Genomic DNA, 19288 nt, shown 5'->3' with positions numbered 1-19288 from the left:
TTTTTGACACAGAGTCTCGTTCTGTTGCCCAGGCTGGAGTGCAGTGGTGCTATCTCAGCTCACTGCAACCTCTGCCTCCTGGGTTTAAGCAGTTCTCTGCCCCAGCTTCTCCGGTAGCTGGGATTACAGGCACCCACCACCACGCCTGGCTAATTTTTGTATCTTTAGTAGAGATGTGGTTTTACCATCTTGACCAGGCTGGTCTTGAACTCCTGACCTCGTAATCTACCCACCTCAGCCTCCCAAAGTGCTGGGATTACAGGCGTGAACCACCACACCCTGTCACCTGCCTTCTCTTTCAAAAGCATTGTGTGCATTAGTGGCAACTCATGCAGAAGACTCAGGGATCTTCCAGGTATACTCCTGTTCAATGGGCCTGTTCCACTATGGCGCGTTGACACAAACCAGCCTTTTCTTTTAAGGACGGTGGGGTCTGTTCTGAAAGCAGCCTTTACAACACCTATCACTAACCCTGTTCACTGCTATTTCTTTTCTTCCTGCTTTCCTACTCCCTTGATCTCAAAGTCACTAGGGGTATGTAGTGAGCACTTACCTCTGCTGTTAGCAGCTTTGAGAAATGCTGCTATGGGATGTGGGAAGCCATTAAAGGATTTAAGCAGGGAGAGGCAAGTTCAGATTAATGTTTCAGAAAAATATTTACTGTTTTCCAGCTAAAAATAGTACAGTACAATTTACTTTCTGGTCACAGCACACAGCAGTCACATCCTGGAACTGAACTGCTCCAAGGTCTAGTCTGTCCAGTAGTTTAAATGACCTTTAGCAAATTATCTTTACTACATTTGTACACTGCATTCATCAGTCTGCTCTTCCATGGTGAAGGGGGTAGAACTGTTATTGAGGGCTTTCCACATCCAGTGTGTTCATAAGATTTCTACCCTGTATGAACTTCCAGATGTCAAATAAAGGCTGGATGCTAACCAAAGACCTTTCCACATTCTTTACGTGTGTGTAGGGTTGCTCACCAGTAGTAGTTCCCTGATGCTTCTTAATGGTTGATCCCAAAGAGAATGCTCTTTCACACTCATTACATTCATAGGGTTTCTCTCCAGTGTGAATTCCGTAATGGCAAATTAGGTTAGAACTTTGAACAAAGGCCTTTTCATGTGTTACACTGGAGAAGGAAAAGCCATTATTGACATAATGCCATCTATCTTTCTAACCCACAACCCCACCTGGGAAGCCTGTCAGGAGCTCCTGTTAACATTACTTAACACAGAGGAGCAGCATAGAGTAACCCAAGCAACCCTCCAGTACCTAGAGAGAAACACCCTAGCAGGCACAGTTGATGCCCGACAATATGCAGAGGACCGTTACTCAGTGACAAATCCCCAGTGGGACCCCAATGAGGCAGAAGGGCTACAACGCCTACAAGGATGTCAGGAGGCACTCCTAAATGGAATACAGGCAGGAGGGGAAAAGGCAATAAATATGGGGAAGATTTCAGATGGGCCAAAAGGCAGATAAAAGCCCTAGTGAGTTTTATGAGAGACTCTGTGAGGCATACCGGCTTTACACCCTGTTCAACCCAGAGGTTGCCAAAAATCAATGCATGGTAAATGCAGAATTTGTCAGTCAGGCACAGGGTGATATTAGAAGCTTCAAAAGTTAGGTTTTGAAGGCAAGAATGCCACTGAACTCATACAGATAGCCCACAAAGTGTTCATTAACCAAGAGGAGGAAGCTAAAAGAGAGATTAGGACGGAAGCTAATCAAAAGCTTAAAAGTAAAGCCGATCTGCTAGTGGCACCTCTCACAGAAAGCAGGAAAAATGTCACAAGAGGACATGGACATGGTGTTGGATGAGGGAGAAGTTCCACTCGGGAGGATTTTGAAAATCGGCCTAAGTTAGAGAAAGATCAGTGTGCGTGGTGCAAACAGAAAGGACATTGAAAAAATGGGTGCCCAGAAAGAGAGGTGGGTGACAGTTATGAAGTTCAGAAAAAGACAGAATCAGAAGGCAAGCCACCACACCCCAGATGATCAGGACGCCAACCTAACCAGCTTAGCAGGAGCCGAGGGTTATGAGGACTGAGACAGATGGGGCTCCATTTCTTCAGGCGCCTAGGAGCCTGTGGTCAGAATGGAGGTAGGGGGCCAAGAGATAGATTTTATGATAGACACAGGTGCCGAACATAAAACATATGTCACTTATAATTGGAGCCACTGGAGTGACAGAGAAGAGGCCTTTTTGCCGGTCAAGGAGGTGTGTTATTGGAGGATAGGAAGTTCAGCATGAATTTCTACACCTCTCAAATTGTCTGGTCCCCTTGCTAGGAAGAGACCTGCTCCAAAAATTGCAGGCGCAAATCTCCTTTAAACCAGAAGGGAATGTGACTTTAGACTTCACCCAACCAAAGGCAATGGTGCTAGCCCTAACTGTGCCACAGGCTGAGGAAGGGAGGCTGTATACTAAGATGACACAAGTGCCAAACTGCTTCATATCGCCAGAGGAGGGAACCATATTGGCTAGACTAGTAAATGAATTCCTGGAGGTCTGGGCTGAAAATAACCCGCTTGTGTTGGCTGTAAATCATGCTCCAGTTGTAATAAAATTAAAACCAGGTGCCACCCCCATCCAGCTTTGCCAATACCCACTGCCTCAAGAAGCCATTAGAGGAATATGGAAACACATAGACCGACTTCAGAGTCATGGCATTCTAGTGCCATGCCAGTCACCCTGGAATACTTTACTCCTACTGGTGGCAGAAGCCAACAGAAAAACCTCATATTCCAGGAGTATATAGCTGTAGTAATTGTCCCAATGGGGCAATTTTCAGCTCACTGGGACCAGACTTCCACAGTGGTTTAAAAACTCCCCCACAATTTTTGGAGATGATGCATTAGTGATAGACCTTAAAGCTTACAACTCCCCCAAAGAGTGTGTCATGTGGCAGTACGTGGAAGATGATCTCCTAGCAGCCCCTACTCTAAAAGTCTGCTCCACTTATTACAGAAAGCAAGATATAAAGTATGAAGGAAAAAGACTCAAGTCAGCCTGACAAGTGTCAGTTACCTAGGATTCAGCATAAATCAAGGAAAGTGGAGCCTAGGTATGGCCCAGATAAAGGCTGCTTGAAACCTTCCAACCCCAACCTGCAGGCACCATGTAAGAGAGTTTTTAGGAGCAGCGAGGTTTTGCCACATCTGGATTCCAAACTTCTCACTCATAGCAAAGCCACCCTTATATGAAGCCACAAAAGGTGTGGGGGAGAGCCTTTCCTTTGCAGAACTGAGCAGGAGAAGGCATTTGAACAGGTAAAGCAAGCCTTAACTGAGGCCCCAGCTCTAGGACTACCAGACATGGCCAAGCCTTTCTATTTGTATATTCAAGAGTGGAAAGAATAGCCATCAGAGTCTTAACCAGGGTCCTAGGGTCATGGCACTGCCCGGTGGCCTGTCTATCCAAACAATTAGATGTGGTGGCACGAGGACGGCCCCCCTACCTTAAGGGACTAGCTGCCACAGCTATGTTAGTATGAGAAGCAGACAGATTAACTTTAGGGCAGCATCTGACTGTGTGGGTGAGCATCCGGTCCTAACTCTAATGGATCAAAGGGGACACCACTGACTGTCAGACCCAAGAATGACTCAGTACCAAGGGTTCCTATGTGAGAACTCACAAAACTTTAGAAACTGTAAAGACCCTCAACCCAGCTACCTTGTTCCCCATAGAGCCAGAAGCCCCACTCCATGACTGTCTAGAAACAGTAGATGAAGTATTCTCAAGTCAGAACTTACAGATCGCCCTCTCCAGGAACCAGATGGGAGCAGTTTCGTAGCAGGAGGGACCAGTGGGCTGGGTACTCAGTGGTAACCCTAGTCTCAGTAGTAGAAGCTTAATGTTTGCCGTAACAACTATGAGACTGTGTGTCTGTGTGCATGTTGTTTATAAGTATATGGTATACTTGGCTGGGCACAGTGGCTCATGCCTGTAATCCCAGCACTTTGAGAGGCCAAGGCAGGTGGATCACCTGAGGTCAGGAGTTCAAGATCAGCCTGGCCAACATGGTGAAACCCTGTCTCTACTAAAAACACAAGAAGTAGCTGGGCATGGTGGCAGGCACCTGTATTCCCAGCTACTTGGAAGGCTGAGGCAGGAAAATCGCTTGAACCTGGGAGGCAGAGTTTGCAGTGAGCCAAGACCTTGCCATTGCATGGGCAACAAAAGTGAAATTCTGTCTCAAAAAAAAAAAGAAAAAAAAACTGTATACTTATGAAAGACACATAAATTACATATGTTAAGAGTAAGGACAAGCTGGGGTCTGTGACCTCAAGCTGGAGCCCAGGATGGGCTGAAACCCCTTTGCTGCCCTACAGGAGAAGCTGGAGCCTTTAGTCTTGGAGCTGAAGGAGCCAGAGGAAGATATGGCAGCTGTTGCCTTATGTAGCCCAGGTGAACCAGCAGATACACTGGCACCTGCCCAGACCTTCTGTAGCTCTTACTACCTCTGGACACACTAGGTAATTCTTACATTTATTCTGCATATTGCCTGCTGTCCCTATTCACATGTATGGTCCAGGAGGGCATGAGTTAGGCATGCTGCGTGTTCACTGATGTAGCCCCAGCACTTAGTGCTTAGCACAAGCACTGAATAAACATTGTGCTGTTGAAGCACAAAGACAGTGACAGAGACACAGAAGGGAAGTGCTAGAAAGGATGTCAGTTGTTAAATCTAAGTGAAGGGCATGAAGGTATTTATTGTATTATTCTTTCAACCTTTATGAATGCATGAACATTTGCAAAATAAAAAAGTTGTGGAGGAGGGAAAAAAAAAACAAAAACCAGGATGCACTGAGGTCTGAGGTGAAGGTCCTAGGAGCAACAGTTCTCTGTTGAGGTCAAGGTTCCTGGGACAGAGCTTGATCCCTGTCAACTGGTAAAACAATCCAGGACAATCCAGTAATAAAGCTGAATTTCAGTTACCTTGGTCCTGAACTTCACAGCCCCTTAGCAGTGGGAATCCTGTGACACCAAGTTGTGTGTAACCACAGGGCTGACCTAAACTGATCCTATTCTGTTGGTAACAGGAGGTATAGCAGGGCCAAAACTGAAAGTCATGTGACCTGGGCATACACAGAGGAGGAAAATCATAACTCCGAACCAACGTTTCCTCCCTGAGGAGCCAAGAAGACAGGAACATGACGGGAGCTTGAGTGGCAGAACGCTTTCAGAAAGGAAGAGTACATCATTCTGGAAGATCTGGTGCTGAAACCTGCCATTCCACACTTTACCATAAATGGCCAAGTTTAAAGCCCCGTATTGAAACCTTTCTGCCAGGACTTCTGCGTACCAACCTATCCTCCCTAACCCATCAAGTTTGACCTAAGCCCAGACGTGGGAGACACATTTGAGCCGTGCCTACGGTCTCCTTGGCCGTCGACCTCAAAATAATAAAGCCTTCTCTTTTCTCAGAAACTGGTGCCATATTATCTAGTGCGCCAGGCAGCAGGTCCATTACTCAGAAACGCGCGTAGTGGATGGAAGCCCCGTGAGGCGGGAACCGGTGCCCACAAGGGCTGTGAAGACGTTCGCTAAAGCGCAGCACAGACTTGGCGTTTGCCTGGTGCGGGGCAACTATGGAATTATCACTACATCCCCCCCCCGCCCGGCCGCTGCTTCCAACAGCGTGGGCAGGGCACTTGCCTTGAGCCCACCCCCCAGCCTTAGGCCTTCGCCGCCGCCCCAGCCCCGCCCTGTGGAGAAGCCTAGTGAGAGGCTGGGCCAGGCCACGCGCCGGTTGGACGAGGCGGACCTGGCCTTCGGGAGTGGGGGAAATGCCTATCGGAAGGTGGACTAGGCCGCCGGCCCTCCCCTCTTCTGGCCCGGCTCCAAACCAGATCCACCCTCCCTGCAGCGGCTGTCAGGTGCAAGCCTCCACGCGGGTGAGGCCCGCGCCCTCCTAAGGCCTCCACCCTCCCCCAGGTGCGCGGTGTAAACAAACCAAAAAGCAAACCCAAGGGCCGAGTGGACGACGGAGGCGGTCACTGTTCGGTGACGCCCGCCTGCAGGGACCACGCCGGCCCGGGCACAGCGATGAAGGGCTGCGCCTCGGACCTCGTGGCGCTCAGCCTCATAAGTGGGCAAAATAACCACGCAAGTCACCGAACAAGAAGACTTCAGTGTTGCAACTGAGAGAAAGGGCCCCTGAGCAGGCGACACCCGCGCTGCAGCGGCGCAGGGACCAGCCAGGAGACTGAGGACAAGATCGTTCTCAGCAGCGGGGACCGCAAAGGCGGGGAACGAGCTCGAGTTCCGGGAGGGCCGAAGCCAGCGCAAGCCGAGGAGGGGCTGTTGGGCAAGCAGGGGTGTCCCCCAGACAGCGACCGCAGCAGAAGCTCGAGAACCCGGACTGCGAGCGGGTAAGGCTCGGCGGCGGGCTGTAGCCTTCGCGCCCGGAAGTAGAGAAGGAGACCCGGCCGGGTCCATTTCCCTGAGCAGCTCGGCCCCTCTAGGGATCGCGGAGGCCTGGCTCTCGCTGGCTCTTGAGAGCAGGCTACAGTCGGTCACCGAGGGAGGCTTCGGACCGGGAGGCGGGCCAAATGACGTAAACAGCGTTGCCCTCCAGGATTGGTGGACCCGGCTGTGGAGGCGGAAACTGAGAGGCAAGAGCCCCCAGGGATTGGTGGCTGCGCAGACGGGGCGGGGCAGCCCTTTGTCTGAGGGTGCTGCGGGCTCCCGTCACTTCGCGCGTGAGGCTGCGGCGTGGACGGTGAGTGGGGGGTGCGTGTCGGCGCCGGGCCGGCCGGGACCCTTTCCCATCACTGACACCCGAGCCGGCGTGTCCTCCACTCGGATCGTGAACTCTTCCCCTCGGGCACGCACTGCCGCTCCGTTGGCGCTGGTCCGCTCCCCTCACGGACGCCCGGCGGCCTCCTCCCCAGGGCCAAGACCGCGCCCTCTCCCCCGTTCGGGGTTCCCATCCTTCCTCTGGCCCGGCCTTGGACCCCTTCGGGCCCTCCCACGCCACCGCCTGCCTAGGAAGGCTTCGGTCCCTTCCGCGCCCTTCCCCCCTTGGGCTCTCTCAGACCCCCAACGTTTCTCCCATTTTGGATTTTCTCAGACCGCCCCGCGTCCCTCCCACCTTGGATCTTCTCAGATCCCCGGCGTTCCTCCCCCCTCGGGCCCTCCCGAGCCATTTCTACCGGGCGCCGTACCTCGGGCCAGGTTGGCGGGAGTCCTAGGGGACCCCCCCGCCCCGGGCCGCTCTTCTTGCCGCACTCCCCCGGGTCTTGGTGGAGAGGATGGAGCCGACTTGTTCCCTGGGTTGGGCCCGGAAAAGGTTGGGGAGCTTCCCCAAAAAATAAAAATTCAGGTTTTTCTGTTTTATGCAAAACCTGAGGAGCCCCATGAAGACCCCGGCGACGCACCGGGAGCGCCACTTTATTTAGCAATAAAAAGTCTTCCCGCGTCGAGACGAAAACGAGCTGCTTTCGTCTCAGCTGTTGGTCGAGTGTTCTACTTGCCGAATGTCTTATTCTCCCCCTATATTGCTATTGATGCTGTCTTTTCTGTTACTTTGTCAGAGCCCTATTTTAATGAATGAGCCCAACTCTTTGGAACACAGCAAATATGTTCCTTCTTGTTTACTGGCTTAATTTTTTAATTGAAAATAATATGCAATACTTCTTCTAATCCAGCCATATCTGAAAAGTATAAAAGTCACCCACCTTCATACACTGCTAGTGTATGAAGAGGCAGGGACTGTGAAGAGTTTCAGAATTTTTGATTGCCGTTACAGCTCTAGGCAGGCGCGCACACCCTTTTTTCTGTCAACATTAAAGAGAAGCTGGTGTCGTTTGGACTAACACCGGGGACGGCAGGGGGCGCTCCACTCGTGCTCCGCCGAGTCGGTACTCAGATTTTTCGGTTAGTAACTGTCTTCTGGACATCGGTTTCTGTGTCAGGCGGACTCTGTGAGGTGGGTAAGGGTGGGAGATTGCCATTGACATTCCCGCCCCATACAGGGCTGTGGTCCAGTGTGCTTGACAGGTCCCTGCATTCCTGCCAGGTCGACGTTTTTCGTTTATTGGTGAGGTTAAAATCCCTTCGTTTGTGTTTTAAACGTTTGTATTTCTTTGCGATTTTCCAGCTCATATTCTTTTCCATGTATGTTGAAAACATACTTCTCAATTTGTCTTTTGACTGTGATTATGGTGTTTGGTTCTGGTTTGGGCTTTTCGAAATAGAAAATTTTAAATTTTTGTGAGTCAAATATTTTCCCTTAAGGCATTTTGGGCTTTGTGCTGCGTTTTAAAGGGCTTTCCCCACTCCAAGATTATTTTTTAAATAAACTCCTGTTTTTCTGTGGTACTTGTAAAATGTTGGATACATCTGGAATTTATTTTCTTATGGGGTGAGTTTGGAATCCAGCTTCGTTTTTTTTTCCCTAAATCATAGCCATTTCTAACACCATTGATCTCTCCATTGATTTGAAAAACCACCTTTGTCATATCCTAAATTGTTGCACGCCTTTAGGTCCATTTCTGGAGTTTGGTAGCTTTGATGCACATGCGATTTTGATTCATAAGCTGCAGATCTATGGATCTCTGTCCCTAGTCTTTCTGCTTTTGGTATTTTGCTTAGAACAGCCCTTCCCACATAAAATAATAAAAATATACCTGTATTTTTATTAAAGGTCTTTTTAAATTTAATATAATTATACATATTTATGGGGTATATGTGATATTTTGATACAAGGATACAGTGTATAATGATCAAATCAGGGTAATTAGGATATCTGTCACCTCAAACATTTATCATTTTTTGTGTTGGAAACATTTCACATCTCTTCTTCTGATTTTGAAATATATAACAAATTACTAACTTTCGTCAATTTACTGTGCTATCAAACACTGGAACTTATTCATTGTATCTGACTGTATGTTGTAATCATTAACCTACCTCTATTCATCTCACACCTCCCCCTCAACCCCACCCTTCCCATCCTCTGGTAACCATCATTCTACTCTCTACCTCCAGGAGACCAACTTTTTTAGTTCCCACATATGAGTGGAAACATGCAATATTTGTCTTTCGGTACCTTGCTTATGTCAGCTAATATAATGACCTCCAGTTCCCTCCCTGTTGCTGCAAATGACATCTTTTTTTCTTTTTTTTTAAGATGGAGGCTAGAAGTGGCGTGATCTCAGCTCACTGCAACCTCCGCCTCCCAGGTTCAAGCAGTTCTCCTGCCTCCTGAGTAGTGGGATTACAGGTGTGCAGCACCATGCCCAGCTAATTTTTGTGTTTTTCATACAGATGGGGTTTCACCATGTCAGGCTGGTCTCAAACTCCTGACCTTGTGATCCACCCACTTCGGCCTCCCAAAGTGCTGGGATTACAGATGTGAGCCACCACACCTGGCCAACTTTCTTATTTTTATAGCTGAATCATATTCCATTGTGTACATATACCACATTTTCATTATCCATTTATTTGATGTACATTTAGATTGATTCCACATCTTAGCTATTGTGACTATTGCCGCAGTCAACATGTACGTTCAGGTATCTCTTTGATATACTGACTTCCTTTCTTTTGTGTATATACCCAGCAGTGGAATTGCTGGATCATATGGTGGATCTATTTTTAGTTTTTTTTTCATATGCCTGTTGGTCATACATATTGTATTTCTTTTTTTGATAAATTATTCAGATCATTCACCTGTTTTTAAATCAGATTAGTTGTTTATTAAATTGTTTTGCTCCCTTTTGCATTCTGGTTATTAATCCCTTGTTGGATGGATAGTTTGTAAATATTTTCTCCCATTCTGTAAATTGTCTCTTCATTCTGCTAATTGTTTCCTTTCCTTTGCAGAAACCTTTTAGCTTGGTGTAATCCCATTGGTCTAGTTTGCTTTTGTTGCCTGTGCTTTTGAGATCTAACCCAGAAAATGTTTTCCCAGACCAGCATCCACAAGTGTTTCCCTGATGTTTTACAGTTTTCTTTATAGGGATCCTATGCATTTCTAAGGTTTAATCTTGTTTCTTGTTGCTATTTGTTGCATACATTTTTTTTTCCCTTCACATTTTCTGACTAGGTGTTGCTGGTGTATAAGAAAGCTATCAATTTGGGTTTTTGTTTTGTTTTGTTTTTCATTTTTTGAGATAGAGTCTCACTCTATTCCCCAGGCTGGAGTGCAATGGCATGATCTTGGCTCACTGCAAACTCCACCTCCTGGGTTCAAGCAATTCTCATGCCTCAGCCTCCAGGGGAGCTGGGATTTACAGGCACATGCCATCACACCTGACTAATTTTTGTATTTTTAGTAGAGATGGGGTTTTACCATGTCGCCCAGGCTGGTCTTGAACTCCTGACCTCAGGTGATCCGCCCACCTTGGCCTCCCAAAGTGCTGGGATTACAGGCGTGAGCCACCACACTCAGCCAGAAAGGTATCAATTTGGATACATATTTATGATCATTAATTCTGGAAAGGTTGCAAGTTAGGGTTAGTTTAGGTTAGTTAGGTTAGATTAGGTCAACTTTTTTGCATTGTGCTCACAGGTGGCTCAGAAGCCTCCTGTCTTGAACGTGCTTTCAACTTAGTGGATAAGGGGCTTCTTGGTGATGAAGAGGGAGCAGTGCTTGTTAGCAGAAAGTCCAGGGAGTGAGGATGATGAGAAGCAGAAGAAGCCAGTGGCTCTGGAGGAGATCCTGGCAGCTCACCCCAGACCAGGAGACTCCAAATGTGCCTGAACCAGTTTGTCACCATGTGCAAGGTCCTCTGGAATGACAGGCATACTGCTTTGTCACATTGAGACAGGAGTTCCAAAAAGAGTGATAGGAGTGTCTCACTGCCATGTCGCTTTTGATCACCTAAAGAAAACTGGAAAGCCAGTTGCTAACAACATTGATCTAGGTTTTTGTTTTGGATTATTCTCTAGGGAAATTTTCAAATTTGAAATTCCTGAGTTTGTAAAATGAACTCCATGCTGCCACTTTTGTGACCAGTGGGTGGGTAGGATCATTGTTTAGCCAGTGCCCTGAGTGGGTGTTCTTTATATTGCCCAATGTTAGCTGTTGGCATGGCCTCAAGAGGGGGGGGGTCTTCAAACTCCACTTCCAGTATTCTGGCGTGGTGATTTCTAGCCTGTCCCAGCCCCTGGCCCTGAAGCCTGGCATCTATAGAGGACTTGTCATGAGCCTGTCTTTTAATTTTTAAAAACTGTCCACATTCTCCTTCCCTGCCTGAACTGTGTTTTTTGTTTTTTTGTTTTTTTGAACTGTGTTCTTATGGAGCAAAGATTGGAGTTGGGCCTCAGAATCCCGGGGATGAAGTAGGGATGGAGTGTGTTGTTAAAAGATGGTTTCTGGCACCCCAGATAGTTCTGTGTATGCAAGGTTTAGGTTGAGGCCCATGGTGTTTGCTTGTCTTGGTATCCTGTTGCAGGCTTGTTCCAGGAAACCGAAACCGTTATCTGCCATAGCGTAAGTAAGGAAAAAAATTAAACTAGTTTATACCACTTTTAAACATTTTAAAATGTATTTTGTTCATATATATATGTTTTAAGATTTTTATTTATTTATGTATTTTGTAAGGCCGGGTTTCATTCTGTTGCCCAGATTGGAGTGTAGTGGTGCAGTCACAGCTTACTAGAGCCCTGACCTCCTGGGCTCAAGCAATCCTCCCACCTCAACCTCCAGAGTAGCTGGGACTATAGACCAGCTAATTTTTTTGTTGGTTTGTTTTGGTAGAGATGGGATCTTGCTATATTGTCCAGGGTGGTCTTGAACTCCTGAGCTCAAGCGATTCTCCTACCTTGGCACTCTAAAGTACTGGGATTATAGGTGTGAGTCACCATGCCTGGCCCATTTTCTTCATTTTTTACCAGAATACAATCATACTTTGTGATGTGGTTTTCTTTTTTTAATTAGCAATATGTGAAGGTCATCTTTTAGTAGAGACCTGATACAGCATTTCGTGTTTATGCTTTTCTAAGACTCACCCCAGGTAGCAATTTTTCCCTTTTTTTTTTTTTTTTTTTTTTTTTTTTNTTTTTGAGACAGAGTCTCGCTCTTTCACCAGGCACAAGGCTGGAGTGCAGTGGCCCCATCTTGGCTCACTGCAACCTCTGCCTCCCAGGTTCAGGCAATTCTCCTGCCTCAGCCTCCCAAGTAGCTGGGACTACAGTCACGTGCCACCACACTCAGCTAATTTTTGCATTTTAGTGGAGACAGGGTTTCACTATGTTGGCCAGGATGGTCTCAATCTCTTGACCTCGTGATCCGCCCATCTCGGCCTCCCAAAGTGCTGGGATTACAGGTATGAGCCACCACGCCCTGCCACAATCTTTCCCTTTCACTTCTCCCTGCCACACACTTGTTAACAGACTGGTATTGTCCTTTGGAATTTTTCCTCTGTGTGTTAATTTAATCAAATAGATAATACCTTATCCAGCAGCATCCACCTCTGAGCCAGGGCTGTTCTATGAGATCTCCTCTCTAGGCCTTCAGAGGAGTGTGTCATCTCCTGGATTTACAGGTGTGGCCTCAGTGCAGCTGGCCCAAGTGAGGCAGATGAACCAGTCCCAGGTACCTGTGACACACATACCCTTTGTGGGCTTGGGGTCATAGTTTACAAAATGAAATCATCCCCTGCATGCCGACCCCATGCTGCATTTTCACTTATCCATCTGGCGACCTGACACAGCACACGTTTCTCTTTAGCAGATATGTCACTTGTATGTAAAAGGACCAATGTGGCATTTGCCTCAGCAACATTTTTGAATCTGCACCCTCACCCACATCCATTCTTATAAGACACCCACTATCCAAGGGCCAATCTGATTTGCCTAAATACTGTTAGGTAGCTTTCAGTATAAAATTGAGAAAGAGTATGAGAAACTCTACTTTCCCACACCTGCCAGTGGCAAGTGTTGACTCCTTACTTGCTATTACAAATGGCATAAAATGTGAGCTCATTGCTCTTTATTAATTTATTCAACAAACAGGCCAGGTGTGGTGGCTCAGGCCTGTAATCTTGACACTTTTGGAGGCCAAGGAGGGAGAATCTCTTGAGCCCAGGAGTTCAAGACCAGTCTGGGCAACATAGCAAGACCTCATCTCTACCAAAAAAAAAAAAAAAAAAAATTAAGAAATTATCCAGGCATGGTGATGCATACCTGTAGTCCTAGCTACTTGGGAGGCTGAAGTGGGAGGGTCGCCTGAGTGCAGGAGTTGGAGGCTCCAGTGAGCTATGATTAAGCCACTGTACTCCAGCCTGGACTACAAGTGAGACCCTGTCTCTAAGAAATCAATTAATTAAAAGTTTTTAAAAGCACATTGCCTGGCAATTTTTAATCATTAGCCTAGAAGTAATTTAAAAAAAAAAAAAAAAAAAGTCAACCGCTGGGTGGAGCCAGGGCTGCTTGTGGTGGGTGGGGCAGAGGTCTCTGAGAGATGGATGGGGAGCACAGGTCACGGGATAAAGGGTTGCAGGGCTCTGAGGTAAATCACAAAGATTGGGGCAGGCTCATAGGAGCCATTGGGGTCCTGGGAGGACCTTGGAGCAGAGGACAGTAACTGTATTCTCTCAGGAAGGTAGATGGAGGGGCTGGGCTGACAGACTTGTTGGGAGCTGCTGAACATCTAGGATTGGTGGTCATGGGGCAGGGAGGGCAAGATGGGCAACGTGGTTAGGTTCTTGATGTGCTTAGAAGATGAATTAGAAATGAGGTGTGAGAATGAAGAAGGAAGGAGACTTATGTACAGGTTCACAGACCAAGCTGGGGGCAGAAATGGTGGTAGAGGGGGTGCTCGGTTTGGGATGTTAAATGTCTTGAGATGCTATGTGACACCCATATTGAAATGTTGAGTCAGAGGGAAGGGGGATCACCAGCTCAAGTGTACCAAAAGAGCTACTGGGCTCAACTGACTTTTCAGACTCACAGGACAACCATGCCTAGCAGCAGGTTCATGGAAAAGCTGACTAGCCTCATCCAGCAGGCATCCAGGGAGTACTCAGGTGCATAAACACAAGATGCAGGTAGGAGAAGGAGTTAGCCTTGGTCGAAGGCCTCGTGGTCACACAAGCCAATACCTCCTGTGTCAGGAGAACTGGCTACAAGATCTGCTTGGGAGGCCCTGAGTCTAGTTCCCGTGGTTGTTCATCATTGAGTCCCATCCCAGGTGTGGTTGGGCCATAGAGAGAATAACCATCCACCTCTGCCAGGTTTCCAGAGGACCAGAGTTGTGCATTCACCAGAGGTCAAATTCACATGCAGGGCTAGGCACAGTGACTCACACCTGCAATTCCAGCACTTTGGGAGGCCAAGGGGGGCAGATGACTTGAGCTCAGGAGTTCAAGACAGCCTGGGCAACATGGTGAAATCCCGTCTCTACAAAAAATGCAAAAATTAGCCGGGCATGGAGGCAGGTACCTGTAGTCCCAGCTACTCAGGAGGCTGAGGCAAGAGAATCGCTTAAACTCGGAAGGCAGAGGTTGCGGTGAGCCAAGATCGCGTCGTTGCACTCCAGCCTGAGCAACAAGAGCAAAACTCTCTCAAAAAAAAAAAAAAAAAAAAAAGAATTGCATTGCACTTCCACAGAAATGTACATGCACACACACATTTGGAGGGAATGGGCAGTTTTGGAGAATAGCAGCACAAGAGAGGGTTGAGAGCCTCTCTCCACCATGTTTCGCCGTCCTGTGCTTCAGAGGCAAGCAGCTGATAGTTTATTGTGTATCTTCCTGAAAGTTGTCTATGCAAATATATACATATATCTGATGTGGGTTTTTGTTTTGCTTTGTTTTGTTTTTTGAGACAGAGTCTCACTCTGTTGCCCAGGCTGGAGTGTAGTGGCATGGTCTTGGCTCACTGCGACCTCTGCCTCCTGGGTACAAATGATTCTCCTGCCTTAGCCTCCTGAGTAGCTGGGATTACAGGCACCTGCCACCACACCCAGCTGATTTTGTATTTTTAGTAGAGACAGGGTTTCACCATGTTGGCTAGGCTGGTCTCCAACTCCTGACCTCAGATGATCCACCTGCCTCGGCCTCCCAAAGTGCTGGGATTACAGGCATGAGCCACCACGCCCGGCCTATATATGATGTTTTATAGACAATGGGATTGTGATGTCCCTTGACTCCTGCCCCCAGGCCCTTTCCTCCTGGCAGCCCTGACACCTGTTGTGTCACTCTTGAAGTATCCTGTTTGTTGTGGTGCCCAACTGAGCCAAGCATGTGAGCGTGTTGGTTGCTTTCTTGTACCATGTTTTTCTGGAGTATTTCTGCCTTTGGTCACCTGCATGGTTTCTGTGTCCCTGTCACAGACTCTTTGATGCTCTAAAGACTGCGAACAATATCCTGTACAGGGCCAAATGTGTCAGGAAAGCTCTTGCCCCTGCTCCCCTTTTTTCCCCAGCCATTTGGGTGTGTGTCAGACGCTTTTGCTTACCTTGTCCTGCTACATTCCAGCACTGGCCCAACTACTCCAAGCATTTCCTTCTCACTTGATGACAAGTCTTCCTTCAAGTGCTCAGACCAGATCCCTGGGCCACTGCTGACTCATTTTGTCCAGAACTGACCACTTCTCCTGCCTACCCTTTGAATACCCTTGTTGAACCACAAGGTTGAGAGCCTCCACCACATCAGAGCACCAGGGCTGCCTAAGGGTGGGGTTGGGGGGAGTCTTATTGTCACCCTGGTGGCCAAGCCTTTCTTAATTGGGACGGTGTTTGGGGAAGCAGCTTGGTCTGATGCCTGTATCCCTCACGTGACCTGGGGACAGTCTGGTTTTTGTGTGAGTGCCTCAGGTATGAACACACAGGGCCCTGGTGAGCTGGTATCCTTGTGTGTGGGGAGGACCATTGGCCGTGACCAAGGTGCAGCAAGTGCCTTGCACCTGGTGTTCAGAGAGCCCAGTACTGGCTGGGCAGGACCAGGAACTATGTGTTCAGGGCCTGGACAGGCTTGGGGGAGGCAAGACAGAGCAAGGCTGCAACAGTAGCAGCTCCTTGCACCTTACCTCAGTGTGCCCCTCATTGACTCTAAATGAGGCCCAGGGGTCCCCTGAGGGTCCCCCAGGAAATTAAGGTCTCAAGGTCATACCCCTCTCTTGTCCCTTCCTCAGCCCCACAGGCTCCTTCAATTTCTGTGATTCTCAGAGGCCCCAGGAGACCAGGTGATGGCAGCAGCCAGGCTCCTGCCAGTGCCTGCAGGACCCCAGGTAAGCTTTCCCCAATACCTGTGCAGTGCCCCCAGCCAGAGCCCTGTGGTTCCTTCCATGCCCCATAGCTCCTGAGAGCAGCCAGAGCATCACTGCATTCCCTGAACTCTATGGCACCTCCCCATTACCTACCTCAGCTCACAGAGCCCCCCCATTGCCAACTGCTCATGTCACATGCACCCACTCCCTGTCACAGAGGTCAGGATTTGATCTTACCTGCAGCAGCCCCTGTCGTTTCAGGCCAAGTTAACCTTCGAGGATGTGGCTGTGCTCCTCTCCCAGGATGAATGGGACCGCCTGGGTCCTGCTCAGAGGGGCCTGTACAGAAATGTGATGATGGAAACCTATGGGAATGTAGTCTCACTGGGTAAGGCCCCTTAGCAGGCCTTGTCTGTGTATCTGTGTGTTGGACTGGGGTGGGGGCTTCCCAGGGTGGGGGGCCTGGGGCAGGCTGGTCCTGGAGGTTTGCTCTCATCACCTCTCTGGGTGCTCATCTCCAGCAGAACATCAGTCCTGTCCATTTTCATGTCCCCACAAGTGGCTTGGGCAGGGGGCGGGGGGGGTGCTCTGTAAATGTTGTATAAACGAAGACTTCCCTCTCCATGAGCAGGACTTCCAATATCCAAGCCTGACTTAATCTCCCAGCTGGAGCGAGGGGAAGATCCCTGGGTCCTGGATGGGAAGGGGGCTAAGGAGAGCCAGGGCCTGTGGAGTGGCTGCTCAGGTGAGTAAGGAGAGCTGTCCCCTCCTTCACTGAGGGCTAAACATGTCCTCAGCACAGCTGTGGACCTAGTTTAGACTGAGCTGCTGACTGCAGTGGCTTCCACCTGGGGTAAAACCTGTCCAGCCTTATCTGGCAAAGGAGTCTGTTGTCTGGGGGTTGCTGAGTCAGGCAGTAGTCCATGGCCAGAAGTGAGCATAGCGGTGAATTTCAACAAGCTGTTGTGCAGAGCCATATAGAGGAAATTACGGCATGGCTGCAGTGATTCTGTCCCTGACCAGAGGGACTGGTTAGCCAAATTTGGTCCTAATGGGACATTCAGGGTTTGAGAGTTACCTGATGATTTAGCAAAGAACAAAGTATCCTAAATGAAGAAAGGAAGTGTCTCAGCCTGCCACTCAGGGTGAAATGCTGAAAGCACAGTACACTGTTTCATCTCAAGAACAAGACAAAGGAACCCACATCCCCATGTCCATATAACATTCTACTGGGCGTCCCATGTATGAAATAATGCAAAACCAAAGCTATAAGAATTGGAAAGAAGAAAAGCATTGTTTGCAGTTTATGTGATCGTCAACTTGGAAAATGATTAAAATTCACAAGGAAAATTACCAGTTTTGCTGTATATAATTTTTGTTTTGTTTTGTTTTGTTTTTTGTTTTGTTTTGTTTTGTTTGGAGACAGTCTTGCTCTGTCACCCAGGCTGGAGTGTAGTGGCACGAGTTCTTGGCTCACTGCAATCTCTGCTTCCTGGGTTCAAGCATTTCTTATGCCTCAGCTTCTCAAGTAGCTGGGATTACAGGTCTGTGCCACCAAAGAATCTCCTGCGTCAGTAAGGTGACGTCTAAGTCTTAGGAAGAAAACCCCAGTCAGTCTGTCCTACCATAATGTGCCCCACCTGGGGTGAATAGGGACAGTTGGGCGAAACCTCCATTGGCTGATCAGCTTCAGCATTTCAGGTGTGGTGGTTTTCTCCTTGAAAGCTGCTCCTCATTTCTAGAGTTTATGGGAATAGGGTACTAGGTGTTACAGTGTACCTCTTACTGGCCTGCAAAATCAGATATCCTCAGAGGAACAGGGTACATGCCAGCCTTAGCGGAATTTAATTTTCCAGTGACTATAAACAAGAAGACACATCATCATGTCTTGGAAATCTTGCATAGAACTGCATGCTAACTGCAGCTGTAGGAGGCAGGGCGTTTGCCGCCACTGCCAAACTAGTCCAGGGCTCCCTGGTATCTAGCTGTGTACTCGCCTGATGGAGACCTTAAACTCCCTTTGAGGGCCCTTTGAATTTGATACCACAAAGACTGTGAAATTCTCTGGGAGCATGGTTGGTTGGAGATGAGAAGTTTTTTCACAGAAGCACCTGGTCGCCTCACCGCTGGCACAGGTCACAGAGGACAATGGGACTGAGTGAGTTTTAGATTACTGATGTACATAGAAGCAGAAGCCACCTGCCACAACCTGGATCACTGCCACTGGCATCAGAGCCAGTGAGGAGTAGAATATGCCTTTGTCTTGTCCTGGCAGTTCCTCAGGCTGGATAAGTGTCTGCACCTGCCCAGCCCTGCCTCTGCTATTTTTAACTCAGTAAATTGTAATTACATGTTGTAATAGCAATGAAAGGATTTTCCAGTCTTTTTTTTCTTTTTCTGAGAGACACAGTCTCACTCTGTCTTCCAGGCTGGAGTGTAATGGCACAATCTTGGCTCACTGCAATGTTCACCTCCCAGGTTCAAGTGATTCTCCTACCTCAGCTTCCCAAGCAGCTGGGACTACATGCATGCGCCATCGCATCCAGCTGATTTTTTAATTTTTTTGTAGAGACAGGGTTTTACTATATGTTGGCCAGGCTGGTCTCAAACTCCTAACCTAAAGTGATCCCACCCACCTCAGCCTCTGAAAGTGCTGGGATTGCTGGCATGAGCCACTGTGCCCAGCCAGGATTTTCCACTCTTGAAAGGAGTATTTTGTTGTCACTTCAACTCACTATTTTTTTTCCAGACAACCTCAAATGGGACCACACTACAGCTTGTATGCAACAAGACAGTTTATCTTGTCCATGGGGTAAGTGTATGCCTGATCTTTTTAATTCAGTACAATCTCTGAAGGTGTTAATGCTAATGTTTTACGAGAATGTAGAGACTACTCGGTGCTATGAAGCTTGTTATACAACTCACACAATTGCTACAAAACACCAGGGAGGGTTTTTTGTGTGTGTTTTTTCATTTTTAAAACTTTTTTTCAGGCCGGGCGCGCTGGCTCAAGCCTGTAATCCCAGCACTTTGGGAGGCCGAGGCGGGTGGATCACGAGGTCAAGAGATCGAGACCATCCTGGTCAACATGGTGAAACCCCGTCTCTACTAAAGCTACAA

At 48.1% G+C, this 19288-nt stretch overlaps 1 protein-coding gene across 5 annotated transcripts in view; it reads left to right on the top strand.

The window, feature by feature from the left end:
* Positions 1–6613: 6613 nt before the first annotated feature.
* The window catches only part of ZNF250 (zinc finger protein 250), an 18603-nt gene continuing 5928 nt past the window's right edge, over positions 6614–19288 (top strand). Inside the window, exons 1-5 of one of the 5 annotated variants that reach the window (XM_017520352.2) lie at positions 6614–6731; positions 16094–16189; positions 16430–16556; positions 16800–16913; positions 18918–18980. In XM_017520352.2, the coding sequence (XP_017375841.1) occupies positions 16148–16189; positions 16430–16556; positions 16800–16913; positions 18918–18980 (346 nt within the window). In that variant the 5' untranslated portion in view covers positions 6614–6731; positions 16094–16147. Of the gene's footprint in view, positions 6732–16093; positions 16190–16414; positions 16557–16799; positions 16914–18193; positions 18327–18917; positions 18981–19288 lie in introns of those variants that run through there. The other 4 variants (XM_017520351.2, XM_017520354.2, XM_017520353.2 and 1 more) reach the window with 4 other exon arrangements.

This window comes from Cebus imitator, unplaced genomic scaffold, assembly GCF_001604975.1.
Source record: "Cebus imitator isolate Cc_AM_T3 unplaced genomic scaffold, Cebus_imitator-1.0 Scaffold826, whole genome shotgun sequence".
In the NCBI taxonomy this organism is placed as follows: domain Eukaryota; kingdom Metazoa; phylum Chordata; class Mammalia; order Primates; family Cebidae; genus Cebus; species Cebus imitator.
This window is presented reverse-complemented; position numbering and strand designations above follow the sequence as displayed.